This window comes from Mirounga leonina, unplaced genomic scaffold (assembly GCF_011800145.1).
Source record: "Mirounga leonina isolate KUSES-001 unplaced genomic scaffold, KU_Mleo_1.0 Mir_376, whole genome shotgun sequence".
Taxonomy (NCBI): Eukaryota; Metazoa; Chordata; class Mammalia; order Carnivora; family Phocidae; genus Mirounga; species Mirounga leonina.
This window is the reverse complement of record NW_023270718.1, coordinates 6,572,002-6,590,912: the sequence shown is the minus strand read 5'-3', so window position 1 is coordinate 6,590,912 and position 18,911 is coordinate 6,572,002. Positions and strand designations below refer to the sequence as shown.

At 52.3% G+C, this 18,911-nt stretch overlaps 2 protein-coding genes across 3 annotated transcripts in view; one reads left to right on the top strand and one right to left on the bottom strand.

Annotated features, from left to right (window-relative positions):
* Window positions 1-12,581, top strand: HAS1 (hyaluronan synthase 1). The gene is made up of 5 exons (XM_034986998.1): window positions 1-1,255; window positions 5,417-6,121; window positions 8,595-8,820; window positions 9,425-9,557; window positions 11,901-12,581. The coding sequence occupies exons 1-5, from the start codon at window positions 1,247-1,249 to the stop codon at window positions 12,574-12,576; spliced, it is 1,749 nt and encodes a 582-aa protein (XP_034842889.1). The 5' UTR covers window positions 1-1,246; the 3' UTR covers window positions 12,577-12,581.
* Window positions 12,582-17,432: 4,851 nt separating this feature from the next.
* Window positions 17,433-18,911, bottom strand: part of SPACA6 (sperm acrosome associated 6) — a 12,379-nt gene continuing 10,900 nt past the window's right edge. For both annotated transcript variants that reach the window (XM_034987078.1, XM_034987079.1), the window contains exon 9: window positions 17,433-18,100. In XM_034987078.1, coding sequence (XP_034842969.1) covers window positions 18,067-18,100 — 34 coding nt within the window. In that variant the 3' untranslated portion in view covers window positions 17,433-18,066. The remainder of the gene's footprint in view (window positions 18,101-18,911) is intronic.

The window sequence follows — 18,911 nt, the reverse complement described above, 5'->3', positions numbered from 1 at the left end:
ACAAAAACAGGGAGATGGGAAAAAAAGATACAAATACAGATATTGAGAGAGAAACAGAGAAGATAGACAAACACAAAGGAAACAAAGGCAGAGACACACAGGAGAGTGAGAAAGGAAGAGAGAGTCATAGAGTAGGAAAGTCAGGGAGACCGAGAGTCGGAAATGAAGAGACAGACAGACACAAACCCAGAGGGAAGCAGACAGAAATGGACACAGAGAAAAGGAAAAGGGAGAGAGAGAGAGAGAGAGGCATGGAGAGAAACAGGAACACACAGAGACAGACAGGTGGACAGAGACTCAGAGACAGTAGGAGATGGGCATGTACGACCACAGACGGAGAAACAGAGGCAGCTATAGAGGGAGAGAGACGGGCATTATCAGTTCACCCGAAGAGGAACAGAGAGAAAGAATTAGATAGAGGGTTTTTTTGTTTGTTTGTTTGTTTGTTTTTAATCATGGGAAAAGAAGGGCATGGAAACAATGACATTTATCACTGAGCCTCCTGGTCCTGAGGGGCTGGGGCCTTAGAAGCCCCAGGACCCCGTCTCTGGCCTCTAAGCGAGGCCGCTGCCACCTTCACTCTGACTCAGGTTCCCGGGGCTCCCTGGGGGCAGCTGACGCACAACTCTGTGAGTTCACGGCGGAGCCCCTGGGAGACAAATCCCAGTGCCCAGCCCCCTCCCCGGGCCCTGGCACACGCGCACACGCTCGCACGGGCACACATGCAGACCCACCACCACTCACAGCTCCTTGCAGACAGCGGGCCTCACAGCCAGCGCGCGCGGCCACACCCACAACCACGCGCGTGTGCGCATTTTCTCGTCCCCGGGGCTTCGAGGGGAGCGGCTGGGATGCGGGAGAGGTGGGCAGAGAAATCGGGCAGACAGGAGGAAAGACGGAGGGTGTGGGGGGGCGGGGAGAAAGCGAGGGAGGGGAGCGCAGAAATGGAGAGAAAGAAGAGCGGGGAACGAGAGCGCAGAGCCGAGAAGGAGGCCTGGGAGGGCAGGGAAGGGCGAGACGGCGGCCCTGGGAAGGGAGGCCGTCGGGCGCGGGGGTGCGGGCAATGGCGGGAAGCGGGTGGAGCTGCCCGGCTGGTCCGTGACCTCAGGGCCCCTGGCCCAGCTTCTCCCTGACGTCAGCCCTCCTCCGCCCCCGCCTGCGTCGGTCTTCAAATGACCCCCGGGCTCCCCAGCCACAGCGAGACCCGGGAGCGAGCAGGAGAGGAGCGCCCGCCGGACCCGCGGCGATGACACAGGTGCGTGCGGCCGGGCGGGGACTCTGGCACCTGTGCGACCACGTGGGTGGGGGGGTCGGGGGACACCGCGCGCGCTCCTGTGCATGACGGCGACCGTCGCTGTGGGACAGTGACCCGGTCGGAGCGCTTGGGTTCCATCCCCCTGTGTAGGTGGCCATCGCGCCTGTAGTGTATGAGAAGTGACATGTCCTTGCTGATCCCGCTGTAAGCCCGTGTCTGCGTGCGGGGTGCGGGTGGGCGAGGCAGAGCTGTATTTGCTCGACACGTGGGCCGGATTTCTACGTTTATGTGCTCAATAACTATTAAGTTGAACCAAATGAAATCGCAGGTATCTGGTCACCTCTGCCCTTTAAAAAATGGCCACTTCAGGGCGCCTGGGTGGCTCAGTTGGTTAAGCGACTGCCTTCGGCTCAGGTCATGATCCTGGAGTCCCGGGATCGAGTCCCGCATCGGGCTCCCTGCTCGGCGGGGGGTCCGCTTCTCCCTCTGACCCTCTTCCCTCTCGTGCTCTCTGTCTCTCATTCTCTCTCTCAAATAAATAAACAAAATCTTTAAAAAAAAAAAAAAGGCCACTTCATAGGGCTCAACCTTAACTGTTACTGTTTTCTGAAGCTCTGTCCCTTTGCTCCCACCCGGACCCACAAGTGGGTGCCTGTATCTCTGTTGCTCTGTGGGCATCCGGTCCTGGTTTAGCTCCTTCCTGCTCAAGGGCGTGCTCCCAAGTTCACCTGTGTGGCTGTTGGTGCGGGTCTCAGGATCCCTAAGTTCTAACAGCAGGTGTCTGGGTTATCTTCTAGAATATGAACGTTCTCCTATGTGGGCACACTGTGTGTCTCTTGTCATGTGTGAATATATGTGTGGGGCTGTGTGTCCACAGCTGATACAGGTGTGTTTCTGAGTGTTTTAATAATGTAATCATTAATATTGAGTGATTACTAGGCTCAAAGCTCTACTTATAGAAGCTAAAAGCCGTGTCCTATAGAAACATCATGTGAGCCACATACATAATTTAAAATTTTTTAGTAGCCACATTTAAAAGGTAAACTTACTTTCAGTAATATAATTTATGTAACCCAATATATCAGGGGGCATCAGATTTTTTTCTGTATAAAGCTAGATAGTCAATATTTGAGTTTTTGTGTGTGTGTGTCATATGATCTCTATTGCAACTACTCAACTTTGGTGTAGCGTGAAATCAGCCATAGACAGTATGTAAACAGATGAGTGTGACTGTATGCCAATCAAAGTTGATTTAAGGATGCTGAAATTTGAATTTCATGTAATTTTCATATGCCACAAAATATTATTCTTTTGACTTTTTTCACCCATTTAAAAACGTAAAAACTAGGGATGCCCAACTGGCTCAGTTGGTAGAGCATGCGATTTTTTTTTTAAGATTTTTATTTATTTATTTGACAGAGAAAGAGAATACAAGCAAGGGGAGCAGCAGAGGGAGAGGAAGAAGCAGACTCCCTGCTGAGCAGGGAGCCCATGTGGGGCTGGATCCCAGGACCCTGGGATCATGACCTGAACCAAAGGCAGGTGCTTAACCAGCTGAACTACCCAGGCACCCCTGAGCATGCACTTCTTAATCTCGGGGCTGTAAGTTCAAGCCCCACACTGGGTGTAGAGGTTACTTAAAAAATAAAATCTGGGGTGCCTGGGTGGCTCAGTCATTAAGCGTCTGCCTTCAGCTCAGGTCATGATCCCAGGGTCCTGGGATCAAGACCCGCATCGGGCTCCCTGCTCGGCGGGAAGCCTACTTCTCCCTCTCCCGCTCCCCCTGCTCGTGTTCCCTCTCTCTGTGTGTCTCTCTCAAATAAATAAAATCTTAAAATAAATAAATAAAATCTTTAAAAAAACCAAACAAACTAAAACCTTGTCTTCGCTTGCAGGGTTGTAGTGAAAAGGGTAGCAGGCATTTGGCCCCAGCGCTGTAGGGTGCCAATCCCGGCTCTCTCAGAAATATTATCATTTCATGAATAGACGCATCAGACCTATATTTGCTACAACATAACAAACTTCAAAACAAGATTTTTAAAACTATAATTTCAGTATGTAACCAATACAAAAATATTAACGAGATATTTTACTCTTTTTTTTTTTCAAACTAAGGCTTCAGAATCCAGATGTGTAGCACATCTCACGCAGATGCTGTATTTTCATTGGAGATACTTGATCTGCATTTAGATTTCATAAAATTTACCAATGAAAAAGCAGCTTCCCACACCCTACTTGTTTCAAACATACTTAAAAGCTTTCCAATAATTGAATCAAGTGTCAGTTTCTGACGTTAAATATTTAAATAAAATTAAAAATTCAGTTCCTCTGTCCTACTGGCTGTTTTTCAAGGACCCAGTAGCCACGTGTGGCTGGTGACGCCTGTGTTGGACGACACAAATCTGTGTCCTAATGACTCATTTAACTCATAAAGAAGCCCATGAGATGGGAGCTGGTGACACAGGAGGCAGTTTAGAGGACAATGGAGCCAGACTGCCTGAATGGCCTTGGGCAAGAGAAATCACTGCCCTGTGCCTCAGTTTCCTTATATGTAATAGGAGCAACAGTATCCACCACACTTGGACAGTACTTGGCGTGTAGAAGGGGCTAAATCCCCATTTTACAAGATGAGAAAATGGAGGCACCCCTCTCTCTGATTCTGAGCTCTTCCTGCAACATGTACTGGGCACTTGGCCCTGTCGGGAACCTGAGCAATGAAGGAGAATGTGGTCGTTCCTTTGGGAAGTCAGAGAAAAGACTCCTCCACCTGTGAGCTTCATGACCTTGAGCAAGCCACTCTTCCTGGCTAATCAGTCCTCAGTTTTGCTATGTGTATGGTGGCAGTAAACATTATCTCCTGCCCCCCCATCCCCAGCTCTCCCGACAAGTAAAGCCAGTATTTAAGCTGGTAGTTCAATGACCGGATTCTTAGTTTCAAATCCTGGCTTCTCTGCTATCCAGCTGTGACCTTGGGCAGGTTGCTGCACCTCTCTCTGACTCAGTTGCCTCGGCTGTAAAATGGGGATAATGGTACCTACCTCATAGGACTGTCCTGAGGATTAAAATAAGTTTCTATAAAAGGCTTATAGCAGCACCTGGTACATACCATATTGCATTTTAAAAAAATCATTTCTTTATTTGACAGAGAGAGAGACAGCGAGAGGGAACACAAGCAGGGGGAGTGGGAGAGGGAGAAGCAGGCTTCCCGCTGAGCAGGGAGCCCGATGTGGGGCTCGATCCCAGGACCCCGGGATCATGACCTGAGCCGAAGGCAGACACTCAAGGACTGAGCCACCCAGGCACCCTCATATTGCATTATTTTTAAGATGATGATGATGATCTCAACACTAAGAAACCTTTAATTGTGAGATGAGTGTTTATGTGCCACCAAGAAGCGGGAGGGGAGGAGATCCCCTGTTAATTAAACTGTGACATTCCGTTGAGTGTAATCCTCATGGATTGAAGAGCTGTTTAAAATGTGGGGAAAAATGTATTAGAATCAATATACTATAATCAGACATGGAGCTTTGCTGTTTGCCACAATTATTTTCATTAGTGGAAATAGCTTTGCAGTACCCAGGGGATTTTCTTTTTCTTTCTTTCTTCTTTCTTTCTTTCTTTCTTTCTTTCCTTCCTTCCTTCCTTCCTTCCTCCCTCCCTCCCTCCCTCCCTCCCTCCCTCCCTCCCTCCCTTCCTTCTTTCCTTTCTTTCTTTCTTTCTTTCTTTCCTTTCTTTCTTTCTTCCTTCCTTCTTTCTTTTCTTTCTTTCTTTTCTTTCTTTTCTTTCTTTTCTTCCTTCCTTCCTTCCTTTCTTTCTTTTCTTTCTTTTTTAAGATTTTATTTATTTCTTTGACAGAGAGAGACACAGCGAGAGAGGGAACACAAGCAGGGAGAGTGGGAGAGGGAGAAGCAGGCTTCCCGCTGAGCAGGGAGCCCGATGCGGGGCTCGATCCCAGGACCCTGGGATCATGACCTGAGCCGAAGGCAGACGCTTAACGACGGAGCCACCCAGGCGCCCCCCCACCCCCCTCCCAGGGGATTTTCTTTACAAAAAGGGGATGTTGTATTGGCTTGGGGGAAAGCAAAAACCCTAGGTCTTCCCTTCCCAGAAGAGGATCTCAGGACTCTTCCCCCTGCTATCCCCTCTCTCTGCTCCCAGCAGGACGCGCCCAAGCCCACCCCGGCCGCCCGCCACTGCTCTGGCCTGGCCCGGCGGGTGCTGACTATCACCTTCGCGCTGCTCATCTTGGGCCTCATGACCTGGGCCTACGCCGCCGGGGTGCCGCTCGCCTCCGATCGCCACGGCCTCCTGGCCTTCGGTCTCTACGGGGCTTTCCTCTCCGCGCACCTGGTGGCGCAGAGCCTCTTCGCGTCCCTGGAGCACCGGCGGGGGGCGGCGGCGGCGCGGCGGGCGGCGGCGCGGGGGCCCCCGGACGCGGCGGCGGCGCGCAGCGTGGCGCTGACCATCTCGGCGTACCAGGAGGACCCGGCGTACCTGCGCCAGTGCCTGGCGTCCGCCCGCGCCCTGCGGTACCCGCGCGCGCGGCTGCGCGTCCTCATGGTGGTGGACGGCAACCGCGCCGAGGACCTCTACATGGTGGACATGTTCCGCGAGGTGTTCGCCGACGAGGACCCCGCCACGTACGTGTGGGACGGCAACTACCACCAGCCCTGGGAACCCGCGGCGGCGGGCGCTGCAGGCGCGGGCGCCTACCGGGAGGTGGAGGCCGAGGACCCGGGGCGGCTGGCGGTCGAGGCGCTCGTGAGGACGCACAGGTGCGTGTGCGTGGCGCAGCGCTGGGGCGGCAAGCGCGAGGTCATGTACACGGCCTTCAAGGCCCTCGGCGACTCCGTGGACTACGTGCAGGTGAGTGCGAGTGCGCGCGCCCCACCGCGCCCCTGACGCTCGCAGTCCCTCTTCGCTAGGCTTCTTCCTTCAGGGCGGAAAGCGGAGTGGACCTCTTTTTTTTTTTTTTTTTTAAGATTTTATTTATTTATTTGAGAGAGAATGAGAGACAGAGAGCATGAGAGGGGGGGAGGGTCAGAGGGAGAAGCAGACTCCCCGCCGAGCAGGGAGCCCGATGCGGGACTCGATCCCGGGACTCCAGGATCACGACCTGAGCCGAAGGCAGTCGCTCAACCAACTGAGCCACCCAGGCGCCCTATATATATATTTTAAAGATTTTATTTATTTATTTGAGACAGAGAGAATGAGAGAGAGCGAGTACATGAGAGGGGGGAGGGTCAGAGGGAGAAGCAGACTCCCCGCCGAGCAGGGAGCCCGATGCGGGACTCGATCCCGGGACTCCAGGATCATGACCTGAGCCGAAGGCAGTCGCTCAACCAACTGAGCCACCCAGGCGCCCCAGAATGGACCTCTTTCTAACTCCCTTTTTTATCCAGCATTCAGTGTAGGGATTCTTTCCGTCTCTCCTTCGTTCTTACGTCCCTCTATCCGTCCATCCAATAAGGAGACCACTCATTTTATTCATCGTGTAGCGATTCATTAATTCCTCCCCCCCCCTTTTTTTTTAGATTTTATTTATTTATTTGAGAGAGAGGATGAGAGGAGAGAGAGCACATGAGAGGGGGGAGGGTCAGAGGGAGAAGCAGGCTCCCCGCCGAGCAGGGAGCCCGATGCGGGACTCGATGCGGGACTCGATCCCGGGACTCCAGAATCATGACCTGAGCCGAAGGCAGTTGCTTAACCAACTGAGCCACCCATGCGCCCCAGAATGGACCTCTTTCTAACTCCCTTTTTTATCCAGCCATTCAGTGTAGGGATTCTTTCCGTCTCTCCTTCGTTCTTACGTCCCTCTATCCGTCCATCCAATAAGGAGACCACTCATTTTATTCATCGTGTAGCGATTCATTAATTCCTCCCCCCCCTTTTTTTTTTAGATTTTATTTATTTATTTGAGAGAGAGGATGAGAGGAGAGAGAGAGCACATGAGAGGGAGGAGGGTCAGAGGGAGAAGCAGGCTCCTCGCTGAGCAGGGAGCCCGATGCGGGACTCGATCCCGGGACTCCAGGATCATGACCTGAGCCGAAGGCAGTCGCCTAACCAACTGAGCCACCCAGGCGCCCAGCTCCTCCCTTTCTTCATTCATTCAACCTCAAGTTGCATACTCTATACTCTTTCTTTCACTCTTACTCATACATTCTTTTTTTTTTTTTTTTTAATTGTAGTTGACATCACTCGTCCCTTCTTACATCCATCTCTCCAGTACGGAGGTCATTCATTTATTTTGTTCATTCATTACCTGTTGGATGCAACCTCTTTCCTTCCCTCATTCACCCATCCATCCATCCATCCATCCATCCATCCATCCAGTCATCCACTCAATCTAAAGATTTATTCATTTATCCATCCAATGTAGAAATCATTCATTGCTTTATTCACCCATTCAACGTAGAGATTTCTTCCTGTCTTCATCCAAAGTAGAAACTCATTCAGTAATGCACTGCATTAGTTTTCTATTGCTGCCTAACAGATGACCGCAAATTTGGCAGCTTGAAACCAAACACTTATCTTCTAGTTTCCATGAATCAGGAGTCTGAGCAAAGCTTAGCTGGTTCCTCTGTTCAGGTACCATCAGGCTATAATCATGATGTCAGCTGGAGCTGGGTCCTATCTAAGGCTCAGGGGCCTCTTCCAAGCTAATGTGTTTGTGGGCAGAATTCATGTTCTTGCAGCCATAATACTTCTTCTTCCAGATCAGCAAGAGAAAGTCTCTGACTTCTAGACCTTCTTTTAAAGGGCTCACCTGATTAGGTCAGACCCACCCAGGAAATCTCAGTAGATTAGGGATTTTTTTTTTTAAGATTTTATTTATTTGACAGAGGGAGAGACAGCGAGAGAGGGAATACAAGCAGGGGGAGTGGGAGAGGGAGAAGCAGGCTTCCCGTGGAGCAGGGAGCCCGATGCAGGGCTCCATCCCAGGACCCCGGGATCATGACCTGAGCCGAAGGCAGACACCTAACGACTGAGCCACCCAGGCGCCCCAGGGATCTTAATTACATTGCAAAACTCCTTTACTATTTGTATATAAGGCAATATAATCATGGGAGTTATGTGCCATCACTTTTGCCATATCCTGTGGGTTAGAAGCAAGTTACAGGTCTTGCCCACATGCCAGAGGAGGGTATGATACAAGGTTATGGGTCTTAGGGAGGTCATCTTAAAGTGTGATTAGACATTGAAAATGACTACAAAATTGAAAGTTGTGTTCAGATTGGGTGCAGAGTGTCCCAGCAGCTCCCCACCCTTTGGTGCCCTCCCCTCAAGCACCAGCCCTGGGCAGGGATTTGGCCTGATCCTGGCCCCTTCCACCCCACAGGTCTGTGACTCGGACACAAGGCTGGACCCCATGGCACTGCTGGAGCTGGTGCGGGTGCTGGATGAGGACCCCCGGGTAGGAGCTGTTGGGGGGGATGTGCGGATCCTTAACCCCCTGGACTCCTGGGTCAGCTTCCTAAGCAGCCTGCGGTACTGGGTGGCCTTCAACGTGGAGCGGGCTTGTCAGAGCTACTTCCACTGTGTGTCCTGCATCAGTGGTCCCCTAGGTGAGCAGGGGTAGGACTTGGGAAGGGCATGGGTAGGGTGGAGGGGGCGAGAGGGAGCCAGAACGGGTTGAGGATATGATTGAGATTGGGGACAAAGATGGGGCTGCAACAGGGGTTGGGGATAGGGACACAACTGGAAGTTGGAGGCGGGATGGCGTTTGGTGGGGTTGGAGAAAGGGTGTGGATGGGGATAGGGAATGGGGAAAGGTTTAGGGAAGGGAATGGGATGGAATTGGAGTCAAGGAAAGGGTTGGGGCCAAGTTTGGGGTTGGTGAAGGGTTTTTGGATGGGGATGGGTAGGGGATAGGGCTGAGAATGGATATGGGGTCGAGGATGGAGTTGGGGTGGCTTTGCTGTCAAAGTGGATGTGGGTGTGGGTCAGGGACAGGATTGGGGCACATTTGGGATGGGTATAGGGTTGAAGAAGGATTGGTTTTGAGAATGGGATTGGGGCTAGAGTTGTTGCTGGAGATAGGGCTGAGGACAGGATTGAGATGGTTGAGGATGGGGCCAGAAATGGAGGTGAATTGGGTTGGGAGATAGGATTGGGGACAGTACTGGGCACAGTAGAGGCTGATGGTCCTGTACTCCCCACCCCACCTAGGCCTGTACAGGAACAACCTCCTGCAGCAGTTCCTTGAGGCGTGGTACAACCAGAAGTTCCTGGGTACCCACTGCACCTTTGGGGATGACCGGCACCTCACCAACCGCATGCTCAGCATGGGCTATGCAACCAAGTAAGCAGAGGGGATCTGGTAGTTGGGTGTGTGTGGAGGCCAGTGACTCTGTGTGTGTGTTGGGAATTCTCCAAACCCAAGTTATCGTGCAGGACAGTGGGCTCTACCAAATGAGACGTTAGGGGAGAGTGGAAGAGACTAGAAGGAGTAGGGGTGGCATTTGCATTGATTATGTGACCCAATGGACTCTACTAAATGAGGCAAGGTGAGGGTGGGGAATTCCGCCTAGAATAAACCACATGAGATGGGGCAGGATGGCTCTCCCCTGGCAGCGCAGATTACTTCAGGTGAGGTGGGGAGGGAAAGAGAGTGGGATCTAGTGAGAGAGTGAGCAAGAAGAATCAAGTGCTTCAGGAAGAGTTGTAATTCAGTGAGACTCGGGGAGTATGGGTTCAACCAGGTCGAGTTCAGGGGAAAGAGATTTCTACAAAGCTAGACCCTGTGAAAGGACCAGAGAGAACTTGGGGTACACCAAGGGAATTCATGCATTCATTCACAAGGCAAACATTCATTATAATGTGTTTTTGTTTAAGTTTATTTATTTAAGTACTCTCTATGCCCAGTGTGGGGCTTGAACTCATGACCCCAAGATCAAGAACAGCACGGTCTTCTGGCAGAGCCAGCCAGGCACCCCTCATTACAATGTTTCAAGCTCTGAGGATGCAGCAGTTACCAAGAGACACAGATTCATGCTCATACCTACTGGGGAGACAGTAACTAAGGAGAACATGTAGTAGGCTGGATAATGGACGTGCCAGGAAAGGGGGTTAGAGAGTCTGGGAGCAGGGAATGAAATGTTAACTAGGATGCCCTAGGAAGGGCAGGGATGGAGGCTGGAAACGGTGCAGCTGGAGCCCTAGCAAGGGGGAGAGCGTCAGGGGAGGAGGACAGTGGTGACGGGGAGCACTCAAGAAAGGCTTAGAGGCCACCCAAGAACTTTGAACGAAGATGAGGGAGCCATGGGAGGTTCTGGGCAGAGTTGTGATAGGATCCCTCTGGCAGCTGTTTTGAGTACAGACTGCAGGAGACAAGGGCAGGGCAGGGAGGCTACTGAGGATGCCAGACCACACAGGGGAAGGAGCGGGAGGGTGTCAAGTAATACCCGTGGGGTAGAATAGTTTGACGCCTCCTAACAAACTTGACTGTTAGTGGCCCACTTGATGACGTTCCAGAAACGGGATCCTAGCCTTGTGTGGGCTTAGCTGTGAACTGGGTGGGGTTGACTGGGATGTCCGCTGTGGCCACAGGAAGGGGGCCTAATGGTCCCTTGAGCTCGAACACATGGGCTGCCCCGGGTAGGAACATCGCCTGGCTTATCCCTCACCACCGGGCCTGCCAGTAAGAGTGACCACTAAAGTATTCGTAATAGATTAGTGATAGCACTAGTAATAGGTCAGTAACTGTAATGATATTAGTAACGGCAGTCGTGGTATTAGTCATTGTGCAAACAGTAGTAGTTTCTTTCTTTTTTTTTTCTTTTTTAAAGATTTTACTTATTTTTTAGAGAGCGAGTGAGAGAGAAACAGCCTGAGAGGGGAGAGGGTCAGAGGGAGAAGCAGGCTCCCCGCCGAGCAGGGAGCCCGATGTGGGGCTCGATCCCAGGACTCTGGGATCATGACCTGAGCCGAAGGCAGACGCTTAACGACTGAGCCAGCCAGGCGCCCCTTATTTATTTATTTTTAAGATTTTTAAAAAATTTATTCATTTGACAGAGACAGACTCAGCAAGAGAGGGAACACAAGCAGAGGGAGTGGGAGAGGGAGAAGCAGGGAGCCCGATGCGGGGCTCGATCCCAGGACCCTGGGATCATGACCCGAGCCGAAGGCGGACTCTTAACCATCTGAGTCACCCAGGTGCCCACAGTAGTAGTTTCTTTTCTTTTCTTTTTTTTTTTTTTAAGATTTTATTTATTTATTTGAGAGAGAGAATGAGAGACAGCATGAGAGGGGGGAGGGTCAGAGGGAGAAGCAGACTCCCCGCCGAGCAGGGAGCCCGATGTGTGGGACTCGATCCCGGGACTCCAGGATCAGGACCCGAGCCGAAGGCAGACGCTCGACCATCTGAGCCACCCAGGCGCCCACAGTAGTAGTTCCTAATACTTACTGAGCAAGTCCAACATCCTGAGCTCAGCAGGCGGCACGAGTCCTGATTCGGTGCTCACCGCAGCCCTATTAGGTAGGAATCCTGGTCGAGGCCGTTTTGCTCACGGCAACGCGAGGCCCAGGGAGGTCAGGCAGGCTTGCGGCCCCGTGGCCGCCGGCGCGGTGGCCTTCTCCCGCCGCGATCGCTGTCCCGGCCGCAGGGAGGGCCGTGCTGAAGCCCCGCCTCGTCCCTCCGGCGCAGGTACACGTCCCGCTCGCGCTGCTACTCCGAGACCCCGTCGTCCTTCCTGCGCTGGCTGAGCCAGCAGACGCGCTGGTCCAAGTCCTACTTCCGCGAGTGGCTGTACAACGCGCTCTGGTGGCACCGCCACCACGCGTGGATGACCTACGAGGCCGTGGTCGCGGGGCTCTTCCCCTTCTTCGTGGCGGCCACCGTGCTGCGGCTCTTCTACGCGGGCCGCCCGTGGGCGCTGCTGTGGGTGCTGCTGTGCGTGCAGGGCGTGGCGCTGGCCAAGGCGGCCTTCGCGGCCTGGCTGCGCGGCTGCGCGCGCATGCTGCTGCTCTCGCTCTACGCGCCGCTCTACATGGGCGGCCTGCTGCCCGCCAAGTTCCTGGCGCTCGCCACCATGAACCGGAGCGGCTGGGGCACCTCGGGCCGGCGCGCGCTGGCCGCCAGCTACGTGCCGCTGCTGCCGCTGGCCGTCTGGGCTCTGCTGCTGCTGGGAGGCCTGGTCCGCGGCGTGGTGCGCGAGGCCCGGGCCGACTGGAGCGGCCCTGCCCGCGCCGCCGAGGCCCGCCACCTGGCCGCGGGCGCTGGCGCCTACGTGGGGTACTGGGCGGTCATGCTGGCGCTCTACTGGGGGGGCGTGCGGAGGCTCTGCCGGCGGCGGTCGGGTGGCTACCGGGTCCAGGTGTGAGTGCAGGTGTGCGGGCTGCTGGCCCGAGGGACTTCGGGGAGGCGGGAGGAGACCCGCGGGGGGGGGGCGGGGAACAGAGCCACGCACTTGCCGGGTGATTCTCTGGGCCTCAGTTTCCCTCCTCTGTGAAGCGACGGGTGGACCCAAGATTCTTCAACCTGGGCCGTTTGGGGGCTGGGACTTCAGGGTCCCTGGGGAGGGGTATTTATTGATCAGGGCGTGCATTTTTAGGGGTGGGGGGACAAGGGTCCCCACATGCTGTCCAGGGGCCTGCTTTCTCCCTGTTCTTATTTAATATCCGTTTGTACTGTGTGATTAGGATATAATAAAGAATTTTATTTATTTTCTTCTGAGTCTCCCCCCCCACTTTTTTTTTTTTTTTTTTTTTTAGAACTGAAGGGCTACAGGGTCGAAGGTTGGGGACTCGTGGCTCTGTCTTGGGTACCAGCTGTTCGAACGCAGACAGGCTCCTTCCTCGGGAAATGGATAATAATCCCCTGGGTCAGTTGTGAGGGTGAAATTTCTCAACTTCTCATCACCGATACTTACGCAGTGCCTACTATGTGGGGACACTCTTAGGTACCGTGGAGGGCCCTTCCCTGGTCCATCCACTTGGCTACTGTCTAAGAAAGGTAAGTCATACCTTGTCTCCTCAAACGCCTAGCACCTCACCCTTAGCTTGCTTTCCATCTCACTGGGAAAACAAAGGTGAGGAAGAAAACTTTCAGTCCCACCTGCACGTCTTTCCACTGGTTTGCATCTGTGCCCACACAGGCCACCTTCCCCCATTCGTGAGGGTGAACTGCCTGTTCCAATGCCAACCCCTTCCACTGGGGCACTGGACCTCATACCCTCTGGTCTACTCAAAGATCTCACTGCTTCTGTTTTTCCCACGTCATCAATTCTTGCCTCCCCACGGGTCTTTCCCCTCAGCATCCAAATGTGCTGTCATTCTCCGATTTTTTAAATACATTTTTAAAAGATTTTTATTTACTTATTTGATAGAGTGAGCGAGTGAGAGAGCACAAGCATCGGGAGCGGCAGAGGGAGAGGGAGAAGCAGGCTCTCCGCTGAGCAGGGAGCCTGATGCGGGACTCGATCCCAGGACTCCAGGATCATGACCTGAGCCGAAGGCAGACACTCAACCAACTGAGCCACCCAGTGCCCCTCACTCTCTGATTTTTAAGACTCCCTGTCTTGACCTATTTCCTCCTGAACTACTGTCTCATTTTTTTTAAGTAATCTCTACCCCCAGTGGGGCTCAAACTCATGACCCTGAGATCAAGATCTTCTGCATGATCTACCGACTGAGCCAGCCAGGCACCCCATCCTGTCTCATTTCTAACAGCAAAACTCCTTGAGAGCTGTTTATATTTGTCTCCAATTTCTCTCCCACAAAGTTCAGCCATGTCAAGTGTGTAATTCAGTGGTTTTTAGTAAGTTTATAGACTTGTGCAACCATTACCGTAATCTGATTTTAGAACATTTCCCTCACCCCCAAAGAGGAACCCTATGACCACCAGCAGTCCCTTTCATTCCTCACCCCAAAACCACCTCGATGCCCTAGGCAACCATAATCTACTCTCTGTCTCTACAGATTTGCATGTATCACTGGCTCATTCCTTTTTATTGCCAAATAATATTCCATTGTAGGGAAGTATCGCATTTGGTTTATGCATTTATCAGTTGATGGACATTTGCGATGTTTCCATTTTTTGGCCACTGTGAATAATGTTATGAACATTCACATACAAGTTTTTGTGTGAACACAGGTTAAATTCTCTGGGAATGGAGTTGCTGAGTCATATGGTGATCCTGTTTAATTTTATTGAGGAAGTGCCAGATGGTTTTCACAATGCCAGTACCATTTTATATTCCTACCAGCAAAGTAGGAGGGTTCCGAATTCCTTACATCCTCACCAACATTTGTTATCACCTGACTTAAAAAAAAAAAAAAGATTTTATTTATTTGAGAGAGAGAGCATGAGTGGGGTGAGGGGTTGAGGGAGAGGGAGAAGCAGACTCCCCGCTAAGCAGGGAGCCCGACGCGGGGCTCGATCGAAGGACCCTGGGACCATGACCTGAGTCGAAGGCAGACGCTTAACCGACGGAGCCACCCAGGTGCCCCTCAGCTGACTTTTTGATTATAGCCTCCCAGGGGGTGTGAAATGGTATCTCACTGTGGTTTTGATTTGCATTTCCCTGATGACGAGTGTGGCTTAAACCCATGCCAATCAGATGGCTCCCCCCCCACCACTCTATGGAAATGGCTCTGGTCAGGTTCATCAGTGATGTCCAGCTTGCTAAAACCAATGGCCAGTTCTCAGGCCTTATCTTTCACCATGTGGCAGCATGTGACCCAGCTGATCACTATCTCCTTGAAATGTTTTCTTCGCCTGGCTTTCAGAATGCCGCAGCTGCCTTGCTTTCCCCGTTTTTCCTTCTCAGTTCCTCTTCATGGTTCGGACTGCTTACCTTTGGAGAAACCTCCTCCTACCCACTTCCTTTATCCGTCTACACTCATTTCCTCTGTGTATCCAGCGGCGTGGCTCTGCGTGCCTCATTCACGCTCCATGCCTGGAGAGGGGGCTCTGCAACTTGTATCTTCAGATCAGACCTCACCTCTAAATTCCTGGACTTTTTTTTTTTTTATTTACTCATTCTTTGATGATGTCAGTCAGTCCCCAAACCATTTACTAAGTATGTACTGAATTCCACATTTTGCCGGGTTTGCAAATACCGAAATGAATCAGAGGCAGCCCCTGCCTTCCAGTAGCTCCTAGTCAAGTAAACAAAGAGTGTGATCCGGAGTTATACCCAGGGTCCCCAGACACCTGCCTCTGTGACTTCTGTTTTCATAGATGAGGGACAATTTAAATTATTAAAGCTATAAAAGATTATAAATTTAGCTCTCCTCGGGGGTGCCTGGGTGGCTCAGTTGGTTAAGCCATCTTCCTTCGGCTCGGGTCATGATCCCAGGGTCCTGGGATTGAGTCGTACGTTGGGCTCCCTGCTCAGCAGGGAACCTGCTTCTCCCTCTGCCTCTGCTCCCTCCCGCTCTCTCCCTCACTCTCAAATAAAATCTTAAAAAAAAATAAATTTAGCTCCTCAGTGTCACTGGCCACATTTGACCTCCTTCATGGCCACAGGTGGCTGGAGGCCACCACATGGACAGAGCACATCTAGAATGTTCCTGTCATGGCAGAGGGTTCTACTGACATTGCCATGACCATTGACACCTGCCCCTTCTCTTTTCTTCCCCTCACACCCAACATTCTGATCCATCAGCAAACCCCACTGGTTCTACCTTCAGGACGGATCTAGAGCCACTGCTCCTCACTGTCACCACTTTGTCCCCGAGCTGCATCTCCTTCCTGGATTAAAGCTGTCCAGATTACCACAGCACCTAACAGCAGTTCCTAGTTCCACCCCTGCCCCCTACAGTTTATCCATGCAGTAGCCATGCAACTCAAATCATATCATGACCTTCCTCGCCTCAAAAACTGCCCATAACTCTCATCTCAGGAAAATCCAGACCTTACAGTGGCCAAGGTCCTCCATGATCTGGTCCCCTCACATCCTCTCTGACCTCACTGCCTACTCTTTCCTAAAGTTCTGCTCCAGATGCCTCCCGGCCACGTCCCCAACACTAGGCACACTCAGGGGCTTTTGTCCCCGCTGTTTTTGCTTTGATCCATGTCTTATTGCACTTAATTTTCTTGTTTATTATCTAACCATCCATTACAATCTAAACTCCATGGGGCGCCTGGGTAGCTCAATCGGTTAAGCATCTGACTCTTGATTTCAGCTCAGGTCATGATGTCAGGGTTGTGAGATCGAGCCCCACGTTGGGCTCCACATTGGGTGTGGAGCCTGCTTAAGATTCTTTCTCTCCTTCTCCCTCTGCCCCCCCGCCCCACCAAAAGAATCTAAACTCCATGAGGGTGCAGATTTTTGTCTGTTCTGATTTCTTCACTGCTGTCTCTACAGTACCTTGAAAATGCCTGGCACATAGAAGTACTCAGTAAATATTCTCTGAATGAGTGAGTCAGTAAAGGGGACTATATCAGTGAACAAGAATGAGTAGATGCCCAGAAGGAACTTATCCTTTAGGTGGGAAGACACAAACCCAAATAAAAAACGCAAGTTGACATTAAGTCCCAATGAGCACTGTGCACAAGCCAAAATAGGGGGAGGGAAGTAGTCAGAGAAGATGACATTTGAGCGGGGAGCTGTGAGAGGGAGGTAGCTCTGTGAGGTTCACAGTAAAGTCATGTCAAGTATGAAGGGACAGCATGTGCAAAAGCCCGAACATGGGACTGAGCTTTGCGTGTTCAAGGGACAAAAAAAAAAATGGCTAGTGGGGCTAGAGGGTAAAGAGGGGAACAAGAAAAGGGAGGTGGAGTCCAGCAAAAATAGCACCAGATACACAGACTCATCGTGGGGATTAAATAGGTTAATATATGTAAAGGCTTTTCAGGGGAAACTGTAACTGAGTTAACTAGACACAAAAGGGAGAAAACCTTATTCTAGGCAGGAAACAGCACGTAACCAGGTCCTGGAGAGGATGACAAGAATCATGACAAATGTAAGGAATAAGCAAAGGCCAGACAAAGTGCAGGGTAAAAAGATCAAGGGAGAAGAGTGGTAGGGGACAAGGCCTGCCAGGTCAGCAAGGGCCAGAACCTGGAGCATCTTAGAGGCCTTGACAAGGAATTGGATTTGTTCCAATGGCAATAGGGAGCCACCAAAGGCTTTTGAGCAGAGGAGTGACATGATCTGACATACTTTAAAATATTACTCTGGCTGCCATGTGGAGGATGGACCGGAGTGAGGCAAGGCTGATTCGGGGCAGGGAGGCGAGTGGGGATGCTGCTGCAGTGATCCAGGCAAGAGACGATGGTGACTGGGACCACAGACAGAGGGCAGCTACACAAGATGTTTAGGAGTTAAAAAGGCTGAGTCACGGAAGTAGAAGTGGGGGAGGAATTAAACGCGGGTTTCGGGATGAGCAGCTGGGTGGATGGTGGTGCCTTCAGCAGGAAAGCCTTGAGGAGGAACAGGCGTTCAGAGAGACATCAAGGGCAGCGCTTTCTGCCCACAGGTCCTGTCCCCATGCTTTAATAAAATCACCTTCTTGCACAAAACAAACAAACAAAAGCAACAACAAAAAACCCAAAGAGACATCAAGGAATCCATCTGAGGGTATCGTCTGCAAGTTGAAATGTCAAAGAGACAGTCAGCTATCTAGGGAGGGGTCTGGGCTTGTACAGAAAGTCCTCAGCACAGGACCTTGCATGTACCTTGACAGCTCTACATATTACTGTCATTAAAGGAATAGTCACCTGGGCATATTTGGGGTATGCTGCCCCTCCTCCTACCTGCGTTAGCAGTGACCACCTTCAAAGATGAAAGAATCTACAGAGCTGAAATATATTCTTTATTTTAGGAATGAAAACCGGATAAGGAAGTAAGAAAAAGATACCTTTGTTAGTTGCCCTTGAAGTACCATCGAAAGAACATCCTGGGGAAACAAGGAGGCATTTGTGTTGGTGGGAAAGGTTTGGGATTAGATATCTGGGTCCTGGAAGCCTGGGTCCCAAAGGTAGACAAGGCCTGCACTCTTGGATCTGAGAGAAGAGGGCCTATGGGCTTGGACTCCTGAAACTGGAGGAGGAAGGGCCTGGGGGCCTGGACTCCTGGGTCAGGGTGGAGGGAGGTGGGGGCCTGGACTCCTGAGTCTGAGGGAGGAGGTGGCTGGGGGCCTGGATTCCTGGGTCTGAGGGTGGAAGGAGGTGGGGGCCTGGATTCCTGAGTCTGAGGGTGGAGGGAGGTGGAGGTCTGGACTCCTGAGTCTGAGGGAGGAGGTGGCTGGGGGCCTGGACTCCTGGGTCTGAGGGTGGAGTGAGGTGGGGGCCTGGATTCCTGGGTCTGAGGGTGGAGGGAGGTGGAGGTCTGGACTCCTGAGTCTGAGGGAGGAGGTGGCTGGGGGCCTGGACTCCTGGGTCTGAGGGTGGAGGGAGGTGGGGGCCTGGACTCCTGGGTCTGAGGGTGGAGGGAGGTAGGGGCCTGGACTCCTGGGTCTGAGGGTGGAGGGAGGTGGGGCCTGGACTCCTGGGTCTGATGGAGGAGGTGGCTTGGGACCTGGACTCCTGGGTCTGAGGGTGGAGGGAGGTGGGGCCTGGACTCCTGGGTCCGAGGGAGGAGGGGGCTGGGGGCCTGGACTCCTGGGTCTGTGGGAGGAGGGACTGGGGTCTGGTCTCCTGGATCTGACGGAGGAGGGGCTGGGGGCCTGGACTCCTGGGTCTGAGGGTGGAGGGAGGTGGGGCCCTGGA

Bases quoted from the DNA above. Each gene is read 5' to 3' on its own strand.
- HAS1 (XM_034986998.1), top strand. The intron at 8,821-9,424 runs GTGAGCAGGGGT...CACCCCACCTAG, and splicing joins CTGCATCAGTGGTCCCCTAG to GCCTGTACAGGAACAACCTC. The intron at 9,558-11,900 runs GTAAGCAGAGGG...CCTCCGGCGCAG, and splicing joins AGCATGGGCTATGCAACCAA to GTACACGTCCCGCTCGCGCT.